At 37.7% G+C, this 22,898-nt stretch overlaps 1 protein-coding gene across 1 annotated transcript in view; it reads right to left on the minus strand.

The window, feature by feature from the left end:
• Window positions 1–1,149: 1,149 nt before the first annotated feature.
• Window positions 1,150–22,898, minus strand: part of LOC129778751 (protein yellow) — a 54,267-nt gene continuing 32,518 nt past the window's right edge. The window contains exon 3 of the mRNA XM_055785845.1: window positions 1,150–2,889. Coding sequence (XP_055641820.1) covers window positions 1,778–2,889 — 1,112 coding nt within the window. The 3' untranslated portion in view covers window positions 1,150–1,777. The remainder of the gene's footprint in view (window positions 2,890–22,898) is intronic.

Genomic DNA, 22,898 nt, shown 5'->3' on the forward strand with positions numbered 1-22,898 from the left:
ATTAACCGTTCAGTGACCAACCGTTCACTTAAGTGAACTAGTTCTTTTGAGCAGTTCACTCACTCTTTCGTTAATTAGAGGGATATGTCCAAGCATGTATAAAAAAGTGTGAGATGTTATGTAGGACTGTTCGTTTCATTCTTAAATGTTGTTTGTTAGCAATGATTATATGTCCGAATTTTGTTACAAATATCTTAGCAGAATGGAAAATCAAACTGTGATTCTGAAATTTTTATTTAGTTTGAGCCGTGATTCATTATTTTCAGCACAAACCAACATTGCGTTGCTTTTATTCAATGTTTTGCAATAACTGCTATAGCAAAACTGAAATATTTCCCCTTAACTTAAAAATATGAAAAAAAATATTATTAATTTGTTAATTTATTATTAAAAATTGAAATTTATTTGATAAATAATCGAGAAATCCAATTTAAGAACCACCGTATCCTGAAATATTGCGTTTTATTACGAAAACGACAATACCGACATTTTTTTTTTGTTATTTCATGGGGCTATCGTTTGTTTCCATTCGTTAATTTGAGGACTATTTACCTTGCAGCAGCATTCGTCTATCACTAGTTCGCTCGCCTTCCTCTTATACACCGATCACCATACACAGGTCGTTCTGAACTGTACGCACAGTTCAACCAGCGGTCAGTTCGTTCTGAACTGTATACACAGTTCCGCCAGCGGTCATCGTAAACAGTTCGTTCTGAACTGCATACGCAGTTCATCGTTCACCGTACAGTTCGTTCTGAACTGAACTGTATACACTGTTCAGCCAGCGGTCTTCGTACACAGTTCGTTCTGAACTGGGTAAGCAGTTCATGTGAACTGTTGCCCAGTAAAAAAGAACGACCGTTCGTTCACTCTTTTTAGTGAACTAGTTCTTTTGAACAGTTCATGAACGGTTTGCCCATCTCTAGCCACTGGAACAAGTGCGTAGCGCACGTACACAATGAAACTCCCGAATATTTCGCTCGTAAGTTGGCTGAACTGTTGAATTTTCTCTAACTCACGGTGTGTGATGCCCTGAAATGACTTAGAGAACGTCTCACCAGTGACACGTCATCATATGAGTAATTTATAGGAAGGTACAGATCCCATTCTCAACATGGCTGTGATATCATGACTGTTATCTGATGAGTCTACTTCTAGCAATAATTATATTTTATCAATTCTTTTGTCAATGACTATCAAAGCAGGATATGACACATGGACGTTCGAGTATATGAAGCATTTTATGCTTCATTTTATGATTGTATATTTAGATCTTCAAAAATTGTGCATCTATGATTCCAGCACTTCATATGTAGTAGTTGCGATCATTCCCAAATCAGAGCACAAATTGTTTGCTACAAACTACTTACCTAGTTTGTGTCGGTTATTAAATTTAAAAACGGACGTGATTGTTTACATACAATACCGATTGAAATATTGTTTCTTGGTAATCTTGGGGCTCTAAACTATAATTTACGATTCTATGATGATACTTCTAGCGAAGAGAATAATTTACAAAAGCTATTTTCAACTTAAACCTAATCATAACAAGAACCTTGAGACTTAATATTAGTTGACTGGTTTCTACTAGTGATTTCCTGTGTTGTGTTATCATTTTAAGTGGTGCTCATTATCTGCGTTTTTCCCTTGCTACAACTGTGAGATTATCTGTAAAAAATTGGAGAAGTGAGAATTTTTAGTCCAAACGACATCTTGTATAGCGTCGCAAAGAGACACGTGTTGAACACCACCATGGGAAAAAAATCATCGCCTCGATTTACAGCCATAGCCTAACCACGGCAACAATCATGAGAGGTATGTTCGATTTAAGCACCAATTGCGCTCCGGATTTCGATTTGGGTGACACAGTAGATGTCGACGGTCGCAAAATGTCACCCAGATTGGTGATGATATCCGGTAGCGGTTTGATCTTCGTATCACAGGCTGTATTTTCTATAGCATCCTTCACGGTCGCCGTCAGAATGCGGAAGTTCACATCGTTCGGGTTCAGACTGGAATACATGTACTGATGCATTCGATCCGAAAGCACCCACAGGTTGCTTTCATCGTCTACTTTCACGTCGTTGGGGAACACCATGTCGGTGGCGCTCATATACACCCGGCCGAGAGATTTGATGGTGTAAGCCCGGTTGGAGGTCTTCCAACAAGTTACGGCATTAAGGTTCGGCAGGGCATAAAATATAACGCCAGTTTTCTGATCCAAAAAGGCGACACCAGCTTGGCCGTTCGGGCCGCGGGATCCCAATATTTTGAACTCACGGTATATGTCGTTAGATGTGGCAAGCGATTGATTCCGAAGGATCCTCGTGGAAACAGCAAACTCGTTCGTCGAACTCAACGGGTGGAAATACAGAGTTGAGTAGCTATCGTTCTGAGGCCGGGACAGAGCTATTCCAAACAGACCATCATCCCACTGGAAGGATATCCCAGTGATGGTATAGTTTCCGGCCAGCGGATCGGGGTAGAAGAAATGATGCTTGAAACGCCACGATTCTTGCTGTCTCCAGGAGTATACCACTAGACCCGGCGAGCCCAGATCTGCAGCATAAGCGAACGTGTCATCACAATCCGTGTCTTCGACAGCAATGTTCGCGTAGAAAGAGTTTTCCTTGATGTGATCCACGGGGAATTTGTACCGTCTGAGCAGGTTATCATTGTGCAGGTCGTACACCAGCAGGGAAGTGGGAGAGTGGACCTTCGTGTTGCCAAGAATATCGGCCACCCCTGTGTCCAGCACCCACAACCGGCCGCATCGATCGGCTCGTATCCGGAATGGGGAGACGATTTCCGGTGCCTCCTCTGCACTCATTTGCCGATGAGCGTTCCAGCTTGGATAGGGCCGCAGTTTCGGTGATTTTGTGGTAGTATCTGCAATGGAAAAAGGGGACTATGTTAGAAAAGTAGATGGGTGCCTATGCCTTAAAGTATAGATGGGTGTTTGGCATAGGATTTTAATTATTGGGGCATATGTCCCCAATAATTGCGTTTTTGTAACTATTCAAAGTTCGCAAATTTAACTCATTCAATACTCCATATGGTAGCCCTGGAAATACCGTTCGTTATATGAAACTGCAACTGAAATGGCGGCTTGTATATGGTAGTACACTAAAGTCGCTTTTTGCGCAGCTTTTTTCACGCGGTTTTTGGAATTTATGCGGATTCCGAGTTTACGCGGATTTCGGAATTTGCGCGCATTTCAAAATTACGCTTTTTTTTACCCGCGCGTATCAACCGCGTAAAAATTCAATATGCAAATTGATGTGACTTTTTACTAAATAAGTTTGTATTTTATCATTGATAAGAAGCTGAGAAATGAAGGGAGATACAGATATCATTATTGGAATTTACGCGGAACGTACCTCCACGTAAAAAGCGACTCCAATGTAGTAGGAAAGATGCGGAACCATCGAATATCAATGTTATCTACTTTCAATAATTTATTGTAAAAAAAAATCTAAAAAAACCTGATAAATTATATATAGTATTCTCAGAAACAATCCTCGTTCAAGATTTTTCAACCACTTGCAAATAACATGTTTCTCCGTTACTTGGAATAAATGTATGATACAGAAAATATGATAGAATAAAGATAGCCCTAAATCGAACAATCCCTTTCTCGAGGTTTGCTCTTATCAACACATTCGGTGATCCATTTTTATTTATATAGATAGAAGAAGATATAGGAGCTCGTTTTATCACATTAACAAAAATCAATTGCCATGTCTGGTTGGAATATGGTTGGTTGAAATATGTGTATTATTTTTACGGGACCCTCTCTCCATTTCAAAGAAGGTGAAACATTTCTCATATTCAAAAACCTTCACGTGCCAAATTTGGGCCCATTTGATTGATTAGTTTTTGAGTTATGCAGAAATTTGTATTTCATTTGTATAGTAGCCTGCCTTTAAAGAGGAGGGAGGAGTGTCGATCCACCGTAGAAACGTTTATCGATCCCTAAAACCTCTATATACTAAGTTCAATTCCATTTGTTTGATTAGTTCTCGAGTTGTTCAGCACCCTGTGTCAAACCACTATAAAAACATTTATTGCCCCCTAAAATCTCCATATGTCGAATTTGGTTCCATTTGCTTGATTATTTCTCGAGTTATGCAGAAATTTATGTTTCATTTCTATGGCAGTCCCTTAGAGAGGTGGGAAGAGTGTGGGACCACCTTAGAAATGTTTCTTGCCCCCTAAAACCTCCACATGCCAAATTCGGCTCCATTTGCTTGATCCAGATATCCCTCCCTCCCCCGTTTCGAGTCCCCTAAAACCTCCATATGCCTAATTTGGTTGTACTTGCGTGATTAATTCTCGAGTAATGGAGAAATTTGTGTTTCGTTTGTATGGCAGCCCCCCCCCCCCTAAGAAAGGGGGGAGAAGTATTTAACCACCATAGAAATATTTATTGCATCCTAATACCTCCACATGTCAAATTTTATTTCGTTTGCTTGATTAATTCTCGAGTAATGCAGAAATTTGTGTTTCATTTGTATGGCAGCCCTCCCTTAGAGAGGGGGCTAACTATCATAAGAACCTTCCCCGACCCCAAAAACCCCTACATACCAATTTTTTATGTCGATCGGTTCAGTAGTTTCCGAGTTCATAAGAATCAGACAGACAGAAAGACATAGAAAATAGATAATTAGGCAGTCGTTATCAACCGAAACAATATAGAACAAACTCTGTACTTATAGAATTGGTTGAATGGACATCCCACTAATTGTTTTTCTAAAGACGAAACCCTTCACATTCTGGAAATATTGAAAACATACCTTATGCAACAGTTCGTTACTTTCAGTCTGTTATTTGATTGTTGAGCGGCATTGGTGTATATAAAGTCACCATACATAAAATGAGGATAAACTAGCGTTTTGGAATAGCTTGAATTTGACTTCGACGCCGAAATATTTGGTAACTAAATTTAACTGTTTATATTTATATCTGTTTTATTTTACCAACTTGAGAGTTAATATGCGATTACCAACTTAAATTAGAGGTAAAAATTACGCCAAGATTGGTTTTTTTGTCGAGAAATAGGATTAGTTCGTTATTAATAGCTAGCACAGATAAGCCAGATGATGTTCTCAACGTCGATATGAACATTGCTTTAGTTTTAGAAGAATTTATGGGCAGACACTTTTTCTGTGACCAACAATAAATTCGATGCAGATCTTCGTTAATCTTCACAGAAATCTCGTCCACCCAAAAATGATCAATAGTACAGAAATAAATTTGAAAATCATCAGCCATATACTACATATACATATACTACAATATTTCAAAACCACCGGCAAATCATTTATAATGAGTGAAAAAAGAAACGGCCCCAGAACGAACCCCTGAGGAACATCGGAGCAAATTGGCTTGAGGGAAGACAATACTTCATTATAGAACACTGGTATCACAAATGTTTGATTTAATCAAACTTATGGCACACCGAAAGAAACCAAAATCATATGAAAGGGTTTTAAGGAGTTTAGCGTGGGAAACTCGATCAAATGCTTTGGCAAAATCAGTTATCAGTAACACTGCAACTCCTTTTTTGTCGATAACACGAGCGATGTCATCATGTACCTTCAACAATGCCGTTTCAGTCAGGGGGTCTTCGTAGCCACTTGGTTACGCGTTCGCTTACTAAGCGATCGATCGTGAGTTCAAACTCAGGGCCCTCAATTGACCATCTTTGTGTTGTTATAGAATAACTACGTCCACGCAACCATCATCAGCTATGGAGATCGATCCACGGTGGAACAAAGATCGATTCATCCATACAACTGCTCTGCTCTGCAAGAAACATCGGGCTGCTGTTCTATAAATAACCCAACAATGATCAATATCAACTGTCTCCGCTGCCCGGTCTGCTGAACAATGGAAGAACAGATAGAATACCCTTACGCCTAAAAATGGCTACTACAGTGTAATTTACCATAATGTAATGGAACAGAAAACCTAACGCCTAAATGGCTACTACTACTACTACTGTGTAATTTACAATTTATAGAAACATAAACATATGTACATGTACACGATAAAAACCCGGCTCTGTTACTGATAAAATGTTACTACTGTTACTAATGAGCCTGACAAATAAATAAATGGGATAAAAAAATGAGTGGGTTATATCTATGATATAACCGCAAGGTTGACGTGGAACTACCTTAGCTTAGCAATCATTCGTTTGTATTGATTAGATTCTTGATTGAATGAAACAGTTTCCAAATTCAATTGAGTTCAATATATTTGCTCTGTGATTGAAAAAAATGAACAAATGCCGTGTAAAGTCAATTCATTTATTGTGATTGATTGTTCTTCGTTACAAGTAAATTTAATGACGGACCTTTTACGTTTGGTATGATGACTAGAACCAAATATATGTACGGAAGAATTATCAAACGTTTGATGAACCAGCCTAAGGCTGAAAATCTTTCCAATAAAGACAAAAAAAAATTATCAAACGATTATTTTATTTTACATTTCCCTCTGAAGTTTACATCCCAAAAGTGTACATACTTCTCGAATCTCGAATTTGCTTGAAACTGGGAAGTTCATTCGCTTCTAGTGTCTGCACGATTTTCCCAGGTTCCTAAGTTTAGAAGATCATGTTAGGACAGACATATTCCACTCTGCACAAAGGCAAGCGAGGACAAAAGTACTCGCAGTTTGCATTTATTTGCAGAGCCGATTTCCCCAGAAACCTCGGTTTTGAAGTCTGTGTTAGGGAAACACATTTCAATCGGAACAAAAATACCCCCGATTTGTATGAATTCGCAATGCCGATTTCCCCACGCTCCATGGATTTGAAGTCTGTGTTAGGGAAACACATTCCAGTCGGAACAAAAATACCCCCGACTTGCATGAATTTGAAATACCGATTTCTCCAGGCACCTTGGTTTAGAAATCTCTATTAGGGAACACATTTCGGTGGGAACAAAAGCTCTCCCTACTTTCGTGTGTTCTTCTTCTTCTTTTTGGCTTTAAGAGGGTTTAAACTTTTCAGTTCACTCGCCTCTAGGCTCTTTCGTGTGTTTGCAATGCCGATTTCGCTGCTTGGTTTTAAAGTCTGTGTTAGGGAACATTTTTCGATGAGAACAAAAGTCCCCCTACTTTCATGTATTTGCAATGCCGATTTCCCCAAGGCTGCTTGGTTTTGATGGCTGTGTTAGGAAAACCGTAAATCGGGTCAATCAAAACGATGCAGTTAGGGCGTTTAGATAACACCTAATATTTTACAGTTATTCAATTGTTTATCTAATGAAAAACAACATTTTGTTAGTTGCGATAGATGCGTAGAAATATTCCCTATCAAGTGATGCAAACATCTCCCCTATCCAGTACGAAATGTTCGAGCTATAAGCATTCGAAATCTTTCATTTTTTCCTGCATGTTCTGTGTTTAGGTTTTCATTTTACCCTCCATAAATTCCGGTTAGACGTAGTCCCACGTCAAAAAAAAAATGCCGTTTCAGTGCTATGTCCTTCCCGGAACCCATTAACCCACTTAATCGTCTCATATCGCTTAAGGTATCAAACATTTCAGACAAATGCTTTCGACAGAGCACTAAGAAAGCTAATTAGTCTAAGATTTGAAACATCGGAGCACTTAGCTGACTTTTTAATAGGAATTATTTTAACCATTTTCCATGCTTGAGGAAAAATGGATGTTAAAATTATGGAATTAAATAGGTGATTAATCAACGGAAGAGCATACGGCAACGAAGTTTCAATGTCCTTCATTGCTGTACCATCCAATCCCGTTGCATTGGAATCAATAGATAAAATCGCATTTATGATATCATAATCATAATCATGCACATTTCAGAAAAGAAGACCATCAGCATTTTCAGGTAAATGAGAGATTCATCATCACCCATCGTAAAATTAGAAGAAAAATAGTCATTAATGGAATCAGCATTTTCATTGATGCTAGACAATGTTGGCTCCTTAGAGGTAACACCTAGCTTTTAAATTATCACGAAAAACTCGACATTCTCAGGTTTTATGATATCGGTGTTCATGAAAGTACATAAAAATCACTGTTCATGAAATCTTCCCTACAGAAATACTAATCGATCGATCACCTTTTGTTTATTTTATTTGACTTATAAAATTGATCACTAAACGCACCCTGTCATACCCAGATACTTTTCACCATGATACTACAGAGGCGTGAGAGAAGTAGATCTGCGGCACGTGCAGAGGAAGCTTGTCAGGTGTGAGAATTTTCTCTAAATAAGATTGCCTTGTCGAACGACAGCTCGGCCGAGATTTGCATATTGCACTACGCATAATCTGTGATTGCGAAATCTACCAGTTCTCTGCCTTGAACATCGGCTTTGTGTAGAAGTTAGAAGCGGAAACACCCTCAAACAAATTTCCGTGAAATCACGGTTAATTGTTATCTAAACGAGGAAAAATTCTCACGCCTACAAAACCGACAATTTTCCTATACACGTGCCGCAGATCAATCATGAGTTTATCTTTCGGTACATCGGTTTATATAGCGTAACGCAGAGTCAATTACCCTGCTGGGTTTGAGAAACATTGATGAACCGCCTGTTTCACATTCGTTTTATTATGATTGGCATTATACATTCCACGCCATTAATGATCTCACAAAATTTTGCGGCGGTCCAAATATTACTGAAATTAAATTCTTCTCCACAATTCAAAACTCTTTTCACAAAAACAAGCCAAACCAGCAACACATAATGCGTCTGAAGTTTAACTCGAATCATGGAGTCAAACATTCGGTCAATACCTTTGATAGTTCGAACGTATATCAAAACATGAATGTGGCATGCATGACATTGAAGTTTCGTAGTTCAAGTCCAACACATCGAATTGTGTTTATAGCATTGTGTGGTGCCCGCGTCTAACTTCGGTGAATTTTTTTCACGCATTTATTCTGACGAAAGATGCGTGTGAATTGAGTTATTATTTCGAACAGGCTTACCAAACTTAATGCACCTACTGCCACCTGAAGTGAGCAGCCCACAATGCCGGTGTTGTGGCAATCGTTCCACTCGGAACGGGTATAATAAAAATAAGTCGCCTAACATTTACATACGAAGGTCAATTCCATCTGGCAGAGGAGTCACTTGCATCATCGATGCACATATTTATATTAACTCACTTTGTGTGGGAACTTTCTTTCATTCGAGTTTTCGAACTCAGTTGAAATATCTTGCCTTGATTTTTTATTCTGTTCCTCCATTGAGTGAGTGTAGAAAATAAATCTCTATGTGTTATTGTGGAACCATGCCATTTTCGCACCATCTCATACCGCCAAACTAATTATCCCCAAATAAAAATAAATTTAGATCGACCGAGATGATACTACCGATCATTAGTCGTTAAGTTTTTTTTTGGGTTTTGTTTCAAATTTAACATTGAGAAAGACAACTCACTATCACTTTATTCAGTATTCATTCCAGTGATTGGCTATAATTAGTCGGTGCTTTTATTGGCTAAAGGACAGGAGATTGTAAAAATTGCAATTTCCGATATAAATAACAGCAAAGTTTCACTCCAGCCGTAATCGAGTCGACATCGTCGACTATGGTGGTGAATAATGGATAATAATGGTTGTTGTATTTACACCGATATAATTTCATCCGTTATAAATCCAGGTAATATTATTTTAAATAATATTATCTCACTAAAGATTTCGGTTTTCAGATTTATATTCAAGATTTAGATGTTGGATTCAAATTGTAATTTAAAATTTAAAACCTCAACAAATTTCAGGTTCAGTTTGCAATCTGGATTCAGATTACCATATTCTGATCACAGTTTCAGAATACGATTGAGATTCAAATTTAGCATCCATATTCGAGTTTCCATACAGTACGGAATTTGTATCCTGATTCCAATTCAGATTCGGACTTCATAACAAGATCTCAACTTTAGATTCCCCATTCAATCTCAAATTCTTGACATTTAGAAAAAAAAACTCATATTTTAGATGCTAGCTCGGATTTTAGATTTAGTTTCAGCTAGAAGTTCAATTTCATTTTCAGAGCAGACTCAAATGCAGATTCACGATGTCAAATGGAATTCGAATTCCATTTTCAAGTTCCAAATTCAAATTGCATCTTCACATTTTGAAATTCGATCGCAGATTCAAGTTCATGTTCGATATTGTAATTACATAATTACATACAACCGTTTAACATTTCTGTTTTACGTTCTTGATCATAGATACAAAATCAGTGATAGTTCACCAGATACAAATTTGAGTACCAGATTTCCGGATCAGATTTAGCATTCATATTACGAAAAGCATATTAAAACCATATTCTGTAGTTATATATAGATTATAATGATATATCAAAACAAAGGAATATCGGTTAGTTCTATGATTTCAATAAATTATGGAGAATATTATAAATTGTTCACATGGCTTATGTTCGAAGTTCTCTTTGTCATGTGATCAGTAGAGATTGTGACGGCCTGTGACAACTCTTTACGTGCTGAAGATTGTACCGACCAACGAGCATTCTACCCTGGATCCCTCGAGTCGAGTGAGACGCAGCACATGGGGTACAGGATAGGGGAACGCTGCTGATAATTGGTCAGCTGCATCCCAATAGGAAGTATCCCGCGTCGGCTACGCCCAGAAAAATTGCAAATTATATAATTATGACAAACAAAATTATAGTACTAATCCCGAGTCAACCGCCAGTAATCGGTTATGAATAATCAAAATACACTCGACAAAAAAATTCGAAGAACAGAGTGCGAAGTCGGAAATTTTAAGTGATTTTTAACATGTTACTTCGTGAAAAATCAACGCATAGCGATGGGATATGCATCATTTTAAAGCAACAATTTTCAGGTATTAGAATATTTTACGTACATATTTTTATCTTGGTGTCTGTAGGAGTAATGAACAACAAGAAGAAATAAAAATTTGATTTTTTCTGTTTTTTCAAAGTTTTTGTGGACCAACACAATTTTCTGCCAACCAACTCAATAGCAAATCCAATTAACTTTATCAACCCGCTTTCATTTGGTTCCTAGAACGTTCCTGTAGGACCGTTCCATACAGAGATATTTCAGTTTAAATGAAAAAGTACCTCTTCGTCTTTGATGATTAATTATTCAATAAACAACCATTGCACCGCATCGGAAGGCACACGAAAGTTACGAATCGTTCAATCTGAGAGTACGCAGAGCATTCTGTATTTTTGGTACAATTTGCGATGAAGTGCTCCTCTAATTTACTGCAAACTTTGAAAAATCGGCTAAACGTATCAATATGAAACGTTCACAGATGTTTAAGGAATACTAGGCTAAAAGTCTGCCTGCAAACAATACAACTTACTGCGATATTTGCAGAATTATAGCAGGCTAGCTAACCCGGTAAACTTCGTCCCGCCCAAAATTTGTTTTTTGCTATCAATACCTTCAAACATTCACGATTTCTTACTAAGCGCAAGTTCATGGGTCTAATCGCAGAACTGTTCATTGATTGATCTTCTAATCGATCTTGTTGAATTTACCTTTTACTATAAAATTCTTAGTACTCCTACCAAGACTCATCATTATAATATCAGATTATTTTCAGACACAATTCTCGTTCAAGATTTTTCAACCTCGAGTAATGCAGAAATTTGTGTTTCATTTGTAAGGCAGGTTATCAACAACGGAGGAAGGAGGAGTCTCTAACCACCATAGAATCATTTATTGCATCCTAAAACCTCCATATGCCTAATTTGGTTTCATTTGCTTGATTAATTCTCGAGAAATGTAAAAATTTGTGTTTCATTTGTATGGCAGACCCCCCCCCCCTAAGAGAGTAGGGAGGAGTATCTAACCATCATAGAATATTTTTTTGTACCCTAAAACTTCCATATGCCTAATTTTATTTCATTAGTTTGATTAATTCTCGAGTAATGCAGAAATTTGTGTTTCATTCGTATGGGAGCCCCCCCTAAGAGAGAGGGGAGGAGTCTCTAACCACCATAGAAACATTTTTTTGTACCCTAAAACCTCAATATGCCTAATTTGATTTCATTTGCTTGATTAATTCTCAAGTAATGCCAATTTTCATGTCGATCGGTTCAGTTGTTTCCGAGTCCATAAGAATCAGACAGACAGACAGACAGACAGAAATCCATTTTTATATATATAGATTTTGTGAAGCACTATACAAATCCTGTTTTTGGCACTTTTTTGAAATCGATGCGAAAAATTTAACTTTTTTTTTCGCTAAAGTAACAAATTTTGAATTTGGATTTATTGGAGTTTTCAAAATTGCCTTCCAATTACCAATTCCAATCGTTTTTCTATTTCTTTCCTGCATTGTTGTCCACTACACCTACACATACCAAGATAAAATATGTAAGTAAAATATTCTAATAACTGAAAGTTTTAGTTTTAAAATGATGTATACCTCATCGATATGCGTTATTTTTCCACAAAATTACAGCATGTCAAAAATTTTAGACTAGATTGTACACAGATCGAATTTTTTTTTCAAATATGACTTATTTCAAGCGAAAATGAAATATTCCAGCGTTAAAGTGAAAATTGATTGGGTATCATGAGTATAGTGAAGTAAAAATATAAAAATCGTGATTTTTTCGTGATTTTTGTAGATTCTAGTTGGAGATTACCCAGGAGCTGTCAGAAGATAGGTCAGAACCTCATCTATCGGATTCTGTAGCAAACTAAAATTGGAACGTTATTGCAGTTGAGTTATTAGCTAAAGAAAAAGTTGATGAAGGTAAATCGATCAAGTCACTTACACCCCTTTCCTTCTGAGCCCCTCAAATGACATTGCAGCGAAATAAAAAAAGATAAACGCTGGGTGTCAAAGGACGAATTGTTAAACCAGCCGGGTGCTATGATTGATGCTAGGATTGTTAGCAAAATCCCAAGCAGAACTGTCAGTGGGATATCTAATTCATGTGAAAACAAAAGGGAAAATGTCAGTGGGATACTCGATATGTTGATAAACTTTTACTTAGTCGCGGCAATACATACACATACTCTTCACAAATACTGGCCGAAGGTTGTGCAGGCCACTGGTCATTCAACAAGAGCAAAGGTTGCGCCGCTCATGACAACTCTACACGAGCTGAAGATTGTGCGGCCAGTGAGCATTCTACCCTGGATTCCTCGAGTCAAGAGAGATGCACCACGATTGTTATGAGGTACAAACTAGGGGGGCGTCGCTGATTAATGGTCAGTTGCACCCCAATAGGAAGTATTCCGTGTTGGTCACACGTACAGAGCATTGGAGACTGCAACATCCCAATTATGAGAATACTTTGTAATACTAACCTCGAGCCAACCGCGAGTAATCGGTTACATATTACTAACATAGTCGTAAGGCAAAAATTGTTAAAATATTGAACTCTCGGCCCAGTCAAGCTATTCAGGCTAACATCATATGAGTTAATAAAAATATGTATTTTGGGGAAAACAATCCACTAACCTTGAAGTTTTTCACTTCCAAAATGTTACTTAAATCCACTAATTTTGAAGTTTCACAACTGTATCTTGTATAAATTCTTCTTATCTTTCAAATGAAAGCATCATAATTGTCCTACGTAGCGTAATTTTTGAATTAGAGTTAGATTAAGGCGAACAGAGTCCGAAACTGAGAAAAAGTTCAATAACTCTGTCATAATTTAAACATGTGCGTAGAAAGGCTTTTTTATCAAATATGATTCTCTATCACCTCCTGAAAGAATTCGGATTTTTTATATGAGAAAGGTATTTCACCACTTCAAGCGGATGCATCAACAATTAAATTCTTCTTTTATATTCAAAAATATATATATATATATATGTATAAAAACAAATAAGACATTTTTTTGACTCGATTATATACAGGATGTGATTATATACAATGAAAATAAATCGGTGACTGTATACAATCGAGTCCGCCCTGTGTATAAGTCAATTGTTCTTATTGTTACAATATTGAATTCAGGCTAACGTCAAAAGAGCCTTAATAAATACACTTACTGGAAAAAAGTAGTCACCGGTGGACGCATTCCTTATAACGATGAAGTGAGGATATCTGATCACCGAATCAAAGAGTTTTTTTGGGGTATGGATTTAAAATTTGCTACCAATTCTTGACAATAACTAAGAAACTAAGCAACTTGATGTAACATTGAATGGTATGACAAACGTCTTCCCTTAATGCTCCTATTGGCACATAATAAAATGATTGGAAGTATGCGTATGAATAAGTTTTACGTTCATCGAAAAAGCTTCCCCGAACGAAGTTACGAAGAGCATCTACCATCAACCATTGAAAATGAACTACGGAAAGGCATTTTTGGTTTCAATTCAAAGTCTCGTTTCTATCATAAAGTAGAACCGCTCGCGTTTTAACGCGGAAACAAATGCGAAAAAAATCAATTAAAAGCCTTTCCCATGGCAGTCTCTCATAATTTATTTCATCTCCAAAGCGCGCCGCTAAGCATAGACATTTTTATAGCATACTGAACGTGGATTCAAAACGCCTATGAACCTATGAATTGTGGGAAAAAAGTAATTCGATACAGTCGCTAAAATATGTTCGCTCTGCTTCTGAATGCGTTAAAACGGAACGAGTGGAGCGCGCGGCTTTCGTTTCTCTGGTGTGAAGTATGAAATTCGCTGAGCCGTGAATTGTAAACATTAGTGCCTCATCGTGTTGTCTGTTTACATTGTCTCATAATCGGAACCGGCACTGAACATCATTGCAGTTATGCGGCATATAGCCTGATCTTATCAGAAAACAACGCCGATCGCGGTTTGACATTCGTGTGGTTAGGCGAGTGTGGGCGTGTTTCAGCCCAACGTCACGCACAGCTGCTGATGAATTCTCCCACGTCGTGAGCTGTTTTGAATTCAAAGGTTCGCCTAATCGGTTGTTATTCGAGCACAGTCACTTGGAGTGTGTACTTCAAATAACTATCAGGAGGGAGCATGTTTAGTCATTATTTATTGTTTCTATAATGCGTTATCAATGTTGAAGTTGGGTTAACATCGATTTCTGGAACCACTCTTTCGTTTCAGTGCGTTCGGTGCGCATTAATTTGTGAAGGGAATGTAATTGCTCGTATCTTATCCTTCATAAATTAATCGATACTGCGTCCAAGAACGAACACCAAACTCAATGATATTTCCTCATGTGGTGACTGTGTGTCGGATATTGGGCTTTCGTAAATAGCTAAGAAATAAAATGCACATTCCATCGTTCAACTGGTTCGAAGATAGAAAAAAAACAAAGAACAGTCATTGAAAAATTCAACACACCCCTTCTAAATCAAAGCACCCGAAGTACTCACGAATGGTCGCACCGATATCGACTAGCGAGCTGGCCTATGGTCCATGTCTTACGCTGTCACCTTTGCCATCGATAGCTGATTAATTTGAGCTTGTTACTAGTCGGCACCAGAAGCAATAGAGGACCCGGCCGATACTTGCTGAATGACTAATGAACATCAAACCCGTTCGGGCCCTGCAGCTGCACCCAGCATTCGGTAGCCGTGAGGGAAAATTAAACAGATATCGAGTTGCTTACGAGAAGACCTTGCATATGATTTGTTTGCCTCTATGGATCTGTTCGCCACACGTGCCGGCTTTCAGATATTCGATATGAATTTGATTGGAGTTATAAAGAATGCGCATAAACGTTCCGCTATAATGGATTCGAAGCGAAAAATCGCATTAAGAATAATTATGCCATGTGATTGTATCGTTTAGCGGCATTATTCCGTTATTTGTTCTATATAAAGTATTTTCTGTTTCTTTTCTATATACTCCGAAACTGTCATTTCATCGACACACTACTTCGGGTAGTGAATGAATTTGAATTTTCGATGCTTGTAATTGTTTGATTTATTATTCATTCAAACCATTCCGTTCTACGCCACACATCGTATGCATCGTTTCACTGAGTCTCATCCGTGTTCATTACTCAACAGTCTGAAAAAATATGTTTTATGTGATTGATAATGTTACACAATTAATACAACCCTCTTTTCTTCTTCTACTGTGTTATCAAAGACCGCATTTGAATCAAATGCATCAGACAAAAATGATCACCAAAAATTCATTTTATGTCGGGTATTTTTGAAACTCTCAAATCCGGATCGTTTTTGAAGATTTTACTATTGAGTGACACCCAATAAAACATTAGAAGATAGATATTCTGAGACACTTCGTGTCAACCGGCTAATTTGGTATTTACAACATCCTCTCCTGCCACCTGCCAACCGGCCAAACGGTGGAGAAGAATCTAGCCAGAATGAACATTTGTATGCGGAGGCGCCAGACGAGGTCAGATGGAAAAGTGCTGGTGGAAAACCTCTTTCCGGCGAAGCGCTATGTCGTGCTCATAATGAATGACGAAACCTACCTGACGCTAGAATTCAACGAATGGCAGGGGACCGGGCATTTTACGTTCCCCACCACGCAGGTATGTATTGACGTCAAATATAAATTTCACATCAAGTTCTCGAAGAAGGTCCTTCTCTAGCTGACGATCGGCGAGAAGGGAATGTCCAAGCCGCTCTTCTTTCGAGTCTTGCGTTGAACAGGAAGATATACAGTACGAAGTACCTGCCGGAAGGTGCTACCTTCATAAAGAGGCAACGGTGATGTGGTCTTTAGGCCGAACCTGGCAGCTGTCCGTTATGCCAAGAGATCACTTAAGGAGATGGATCGACTGGAGATAAACATTGTAGCGAAGACCGCCAACCTTATCAACATTCCCCAGCTGCAAAGGATAGAAAAAATTTTGGTGAACTTAAAACGGAAGAATTCCCCCAATAATTTCATCGCCAAAGCGGAGAAACCGCCAAAGCCGCGAATAGTTTAAAGAATATTCCGACATCCATCTTTTAATCGGTTCCGGCCGTAAGACAGCCCGGCACTTCATTTACGATACATCTTCAAACATCTCTGTATTTTCCTGTACATCATCCACTTCTTCTTCCGGCTTATTTAACACGTTGAGCCCCGACCGTGCTAGAGGATTGAGAATGAAATTTTTGTCTCACTCACGTCGGTTCCTGCAGATTAATAGGGCACTTTAATAAAAATCATTTTCACATTTTCGTTCCCAGTTGACACTCTCTAAACAAAAAGCTCACTTTCGGTGCGATGAAGTTGGCTCAACGTGTTAATCTTCGGATTTGAAGCGCTTTTGATAAATCTGCCTGATAAATGCTTTTTTGAGGTTCATCTATTTAAGAAAATCAACATGACCAAATTGCTATATTAAAATCTATCGATGTCGCGGGACATTTTCGCTTCTTTTGCTAAATGTGGGACGTTTCGCAGGACGTAATCTAACGCGGGACATTTTATCGAAATGCGGGACTATCCCGCGTAACGCGGGACGTCTGGTCAGTTTAATCTTGGCGTGTGTAGGTGTAGTGAACAACAATATCGGGAAGAAATATAAAATCGATTTTTTTCGGTTTTTTTTTTCAAAAAATTTGTGGACCAACACAATTTTTTTTACAATAGTAAATTTGACGTTTGAACCAGCTTTCAGTCGGTTCCTAGAACATTCCTGTAGGATCATTCCATACAGAGGTATTTCTGTTTGAATGTAAAATTACCTCTTTGTCTTTGATGATGCATAATTCAATAAATAATGATCGCACCGCAAATCGGAAAGCAGTTTTGAAAACTGTTAGAAAAGGTAAGAATATGCTACAAATGGATGAACATCTTTTATGCAGAAATCATAATCAAAATTAGTATTAAAGTAGTGTTCGTAATATGAATCAAATTTCGACGCATGATTCCAATTCCGAGCGATGGATGTTAAAAGTCACTATTTTCAGGCAAATGCAGTTCACTCATTTGGCTAAAAGGACAGTCCAGTTCTGGAACATCAATAGAATAGGAAACAATAACTAAACCAAATTTCTGGAGTAAATCTATGAAAAAGATCAAAAACAGAAGATCGAAAGGACGGAAGGTCTTCGAACTGCAGTGAAGGTATAAACCTTTCCTGTAACGATTGGACTAAACTCCGTTAATCACTCTTTTGTCACTGAAGAGCAAGAGATCGTGAGCTGGCCAGAAGACATGGTCGCCGCAGGTCACCTAATCTGTGAAGAGCTATTTAAAATCAACGTGGGCCAGTACGCTAAAATTCTGGGTAAATAGAAGTATTTCAATCTGGAATAGCATCTCGATTATAGATGCTACATTTCTTGACACGACTTCCTACCATCTCGAAGCGAATGGCAAATTCTGTATCCAAAAGGCGTTGGGCGAACTGGTAGTGACAAGATGAGCTCAGGAGAATTCTACGAGTATATGACCAACGCAATCTATCATTGTTGGTCAAGAAAATTGCCATGCTACTTTCATCACGATTCAATTCTGTGAAGATCGTGGCATTATTTTGCGCTACCTGCCTTCAAACCTCGTTCATTTCGTTCAGTCACTAGACGTTTCATTTTTCAAACCAATTAAAGTTGCCTTGAATACAACACTCGTTAAGTGGCTCTTTGAAAATGAAGGTACAGTGAATCAAAGCAATCTCCACTGTTAAACAGAGCCTTAGAGTCCATGGAAAATATAGATTAAATAATTATCAATGGATGTCTAAAGTGCTCGTTTCTCTACTAAAATTCATTTTATCGAGTAACTGCCGATAGATGAACAACTCGAGAGTTGATCAAATCCGAAGCTTCAAGCTATCGCAGTTATTATCAAATTTATGAAATTATGTTACTTATTTTCAAAGCACGAGTGATCATAAATCAAATTGAAATTCGAATGAAATTATTATTGAAAACTTTACCGCTATACGAGCTCAAATCTCACTTCCGGCATTCTTCCAAAATGGAAGTGAAAAGTGACGAACCAGCCAAAAGCGCTGAAAGCAACTATAAAACAGGAAAAAATCGTATAGCGAAGCAAATTGAAACAAATTCACAAGTGCTGGTGATTATGAACGAATGTTAAATGTAGGATGCAAAACCATACCATTATAGTCAACCTACACCGCAAACTGCATTTATATGATACAATTGGTGTCAACAGGTCTATACACTCGGCACTATTATTTTGAATTGTTTTGACTTCATTGTTTCGGCAGATAAAATAACGATAAACGTTTCAACAAAATCAATCTGTATTAACTCCGTATTAACTGCCACGTAAAAAACACTACCATTGTAACGAAGGGCGATATTGATGAAGGAGGTAGTCAAATGTGTGATTCAAGTGCTAAAACAGCCTTCAATGATAGCCCCCGGTGTACACCTCTTTCACCCCCACTTCGATTGCGCTGAAAACTGGTTGATTGATTAGATATTTTGTTAACTGAACCCTATATAATAATAGTTGGAACGGGTTTTGTTTTTACGGCGCGACGAAGGTGTCCGGAACCGGAACTGTACAAATAAATATAGTTTTTCACGAGTTGGATCGAAATCATTGGACAAGGTGTTGGGATCAGGGTAAACGAGATATTCGTGATTGTTCCCCCAGATGAATGTGATAAAAGTTAGAGTGGCAGTATGCCGTCATCAACCGGTGTTTTGAAACCAAATGAGAAAATTAAACTTCTCAAACATTGACACTGGGCTATTGGTTGGGAAGAAGTTCACGCATGATCGTATACTGCGTTGTTTCCGATAGGTACGTTGTGACTGACGTTCATTTGTGTGTTTGGCCGAAGAAATTCCAAAAATTAAAACGCGTTAATCACTTTATGGGTTTTCCCTTGGCCGAAAGGTTATCGTCACACTTATTATGCCAGGGGTCCGGGTTCGATTTTCATTCTGACCGGAGGGATCTCTCGTCAAAAAAAAAAATTCGAACTTGTACCGTGGTTACACGTATTCCAAAGCTTGCCCCTCAGAATACATCCAAGGCGCGTTACTTAGTAGAAGAACTCTCACCAAAAACGCCTTTTCTCAGATCCAGTCTCCTCAATGCAATAACTATACTATTTTGACATAACATGTAATAAATGTTTGACTTTGTGGAAAATATTCAAAAGGTATTGTATTTCGCATTATATATATATATATATATATATATATATATATATATATATATATATATATATATATATATATATATATATATATATATATATATATATATATATATATATATCACGTGATTGTAAGTCTTTAAATAACAAAACCCACTATACAGCCCAACATAGATATATTGTCTAATTCAGCGGAACTCAACCTTTTTTCCAAAGGGTGGCCCGTTTTAATCATGGTGTCACGGGCCACAAAAAAATACAAAATTCAAGGCACGACCGGATTGTTTAGTACAAACATTTGGTAGCACTGACAAGAGACGATGAATGCAGATTTTCGAATCAGCTCTCAGAATCAAAATGTACTTTTTATTGTTTGCCACACTGAACTTACTGAATTTCTGAGTAGTTTTTCAGTATCTCTTAGCAAAACTACATATCCAACGCTCCAAAAAACACTCAGAGCACGGGTTTGTGCTAGGGTGGCGGCGTCGACAGTAACTGCTCTAAACTCTCACCGCTCATAAAATACTTTCTTTACATGACTTTACATGACTTGAAATGCGCTACACTTTTATGACACTTTCAACCCGAAAACGATGCTCGAATTTACGAAAGTTAATTTATCAATCGTGCTGCTAGCAATCAAATGACAATGTCAGCGATGCTTTCCAAATAGTCTTTCTCAAGACCAAGTGTTTAGAATTGTTTTTCAAGTTTTCTTTTTTCAAGACTAGTGTCGTATGAACCGAGAAAGTCTGAGAAAGCGTGAATAGTTCAAATCATCATCATTACACATCATTATTACACTTTTCCGGGAAAAAATTCCAAATATTGATTCGCTTTTGATTTTTTTTGAATATTATTTTAATATACATCCGTAGTCGAAAGTCTTGGTTGTCCTTGAAACGAAAGGTTTTGTAGAATCAGTTGAATATGGGTAAATCATTATTATTCTCGAACAATACTTGATACATGTGTCATTATTTCCAACGCACGTAACGCACTCAGTATGCATCGTGAATATTCTTCTAGTGTTTATGATTGTGACATCGGCAAAGAGGTATTAATCCTTTCTACACGAGCGTCGTCTATAGGCGACATCCGCGCGACGACCTACAGATTTTCGGTTGAGATACAGAATTTATAGTTTTTGTTTTAAATTCAATATTAAATATTAATTTTTACAGTGCATACATAGATACCATGAATTATAAAAACGTTGAACGCGGCACAATGTGATGGCTTTCGTTGGAGGCAGCGAAATATTGAGTGATTTGAAGAGATTGAACTATTCTTTTCGGTCCGAGTTAAGTATGACCATAATAAATCCGCCAATCGTATATTGACTCATTTAAACAATCCTACGACTAAATCGATTATGCTATCCCTAAACTTTGTTCTACAGCTCATCAATAACGTCAATTGCACTTTTCAATCAGGAAGTTTTCAGTTTTGCGAACTTTATAAAGAGACAAGAATGTTATTGTTGATCATGTTATGAAACTTATAGTTTGGAGAGCTACGTGCAACGATTCGCTGATGCTGACCTTGATGTGAAAGATTTTCAAGACTTTCTGACGAAGCCTGAGGATATTTACGTTGGTATCGATGCAGAAGAAGCTGAAAAAGGATTGGATGCAGCTAGGAAGCTGACCTTTAAATCGATTTGTCGTGACTTCTATATTAAACTCGTGAAACAAATTTCAAAGCGGTTTGATTTCAGCGATCCGGTTATCAAAACTGCGGCCTTGATAAACCCTCAGAATTTCGTCAAGCTACCAAACCTTAATGATTTGATGCGCCGATTTTCTCAATTCGTTGGAGCAGGTAGTAGACAAGGCTTGGATAACGAATTCAGGCTACTCAAGAAGAAAGGGCAAAATTTTAATGACTCAGATAGAACTTGGTCCCAGCTGTTGGATGTCAAAAGGAATTTTTTGTATCCATTGCTAAGGTTGTTTGTAAGACGGTTTTTGATAACATTCATCAGCGTGTGTTAAACGAATATTTTCGCTTTACAATGCCAATAAAACAAAGTCCGCAAAACGGTTGGCACCCACAATTCAATCCTCTGTTTGAGAGACCCCTTAAGTCAGTGGTTTTCAACCTTTTCTGCTCCTTTCCACCCTTTACGAAAATTAATCCCAGTGCTTTCCCCATATCAGTATTTTGTAAGAAAGTCTGTAGCATATCAGTAAAAAAAATGAAAGAATACAAACGACTTTCAAGTTATATTCGCAACAAATATGATTTTGTACTTGTATCTGATTACAAAAAAGGTATATAAAGTAAGTATGGTACCTGCGTTTGAATGATTTCCGCCAAAATCGTAATTCTTGAGCACGTTGTTGAAAAGCACACCTTATGTCATCGTCGATATCCACTCTGTCACTCTGTTACGGTGTTATCTTCCCATCAGCAGCATTATAGGAAATCCAGATTCACATAAATACTACACACAAGACAACAACACTCGTAACGCTTGATTCGCATATCATGATAAAAATCGATCATTTGCAGATCGATGAGTTTGTTCTGAAATTGATCCGAAACTTCCGTCACTGCCAGTCGAAAGGGAATTCAAACCATGTCCAAATCTTGTTCTTTGATACAAGGAAATATGTTTCAAGTTTAAATTGTTGTACAAATGCTGTACAATTTCCTTTTTAATGGTATTTTGTACTGTTTCGTTGTCTGTTCAATCATCATTCTCCGACGAAAAACTTTCAAATAGTTTTTATAATAAAGTTTTTGTGGCAATTTTTGTTTTTTTTTATCCCATTTATTTATTTGAGGCTCATTAGCATTTGAGCTGTAACAGAGCCGAATTTTAATCGTGTACATGTCACATGATTATCATATCTATAATTAGCATATTACACACAGTTGCCATT

This window comes from Toxorhynchites rutilus, chromosome 3 (genome assembly GCF_029784135.1).
Source record: "Toxorhynchites rutilus septentrionalis strain SRP chromosome 3, ASM2978413v1, whole genome shotgun sequence".
Classification (NCBI taxonomy): Eukaryota; Metazoa; Arthropoda; class Insecta; order Diptera; family Culicidae; genus Toxorhynchites; species Toxorhynchites rutilus.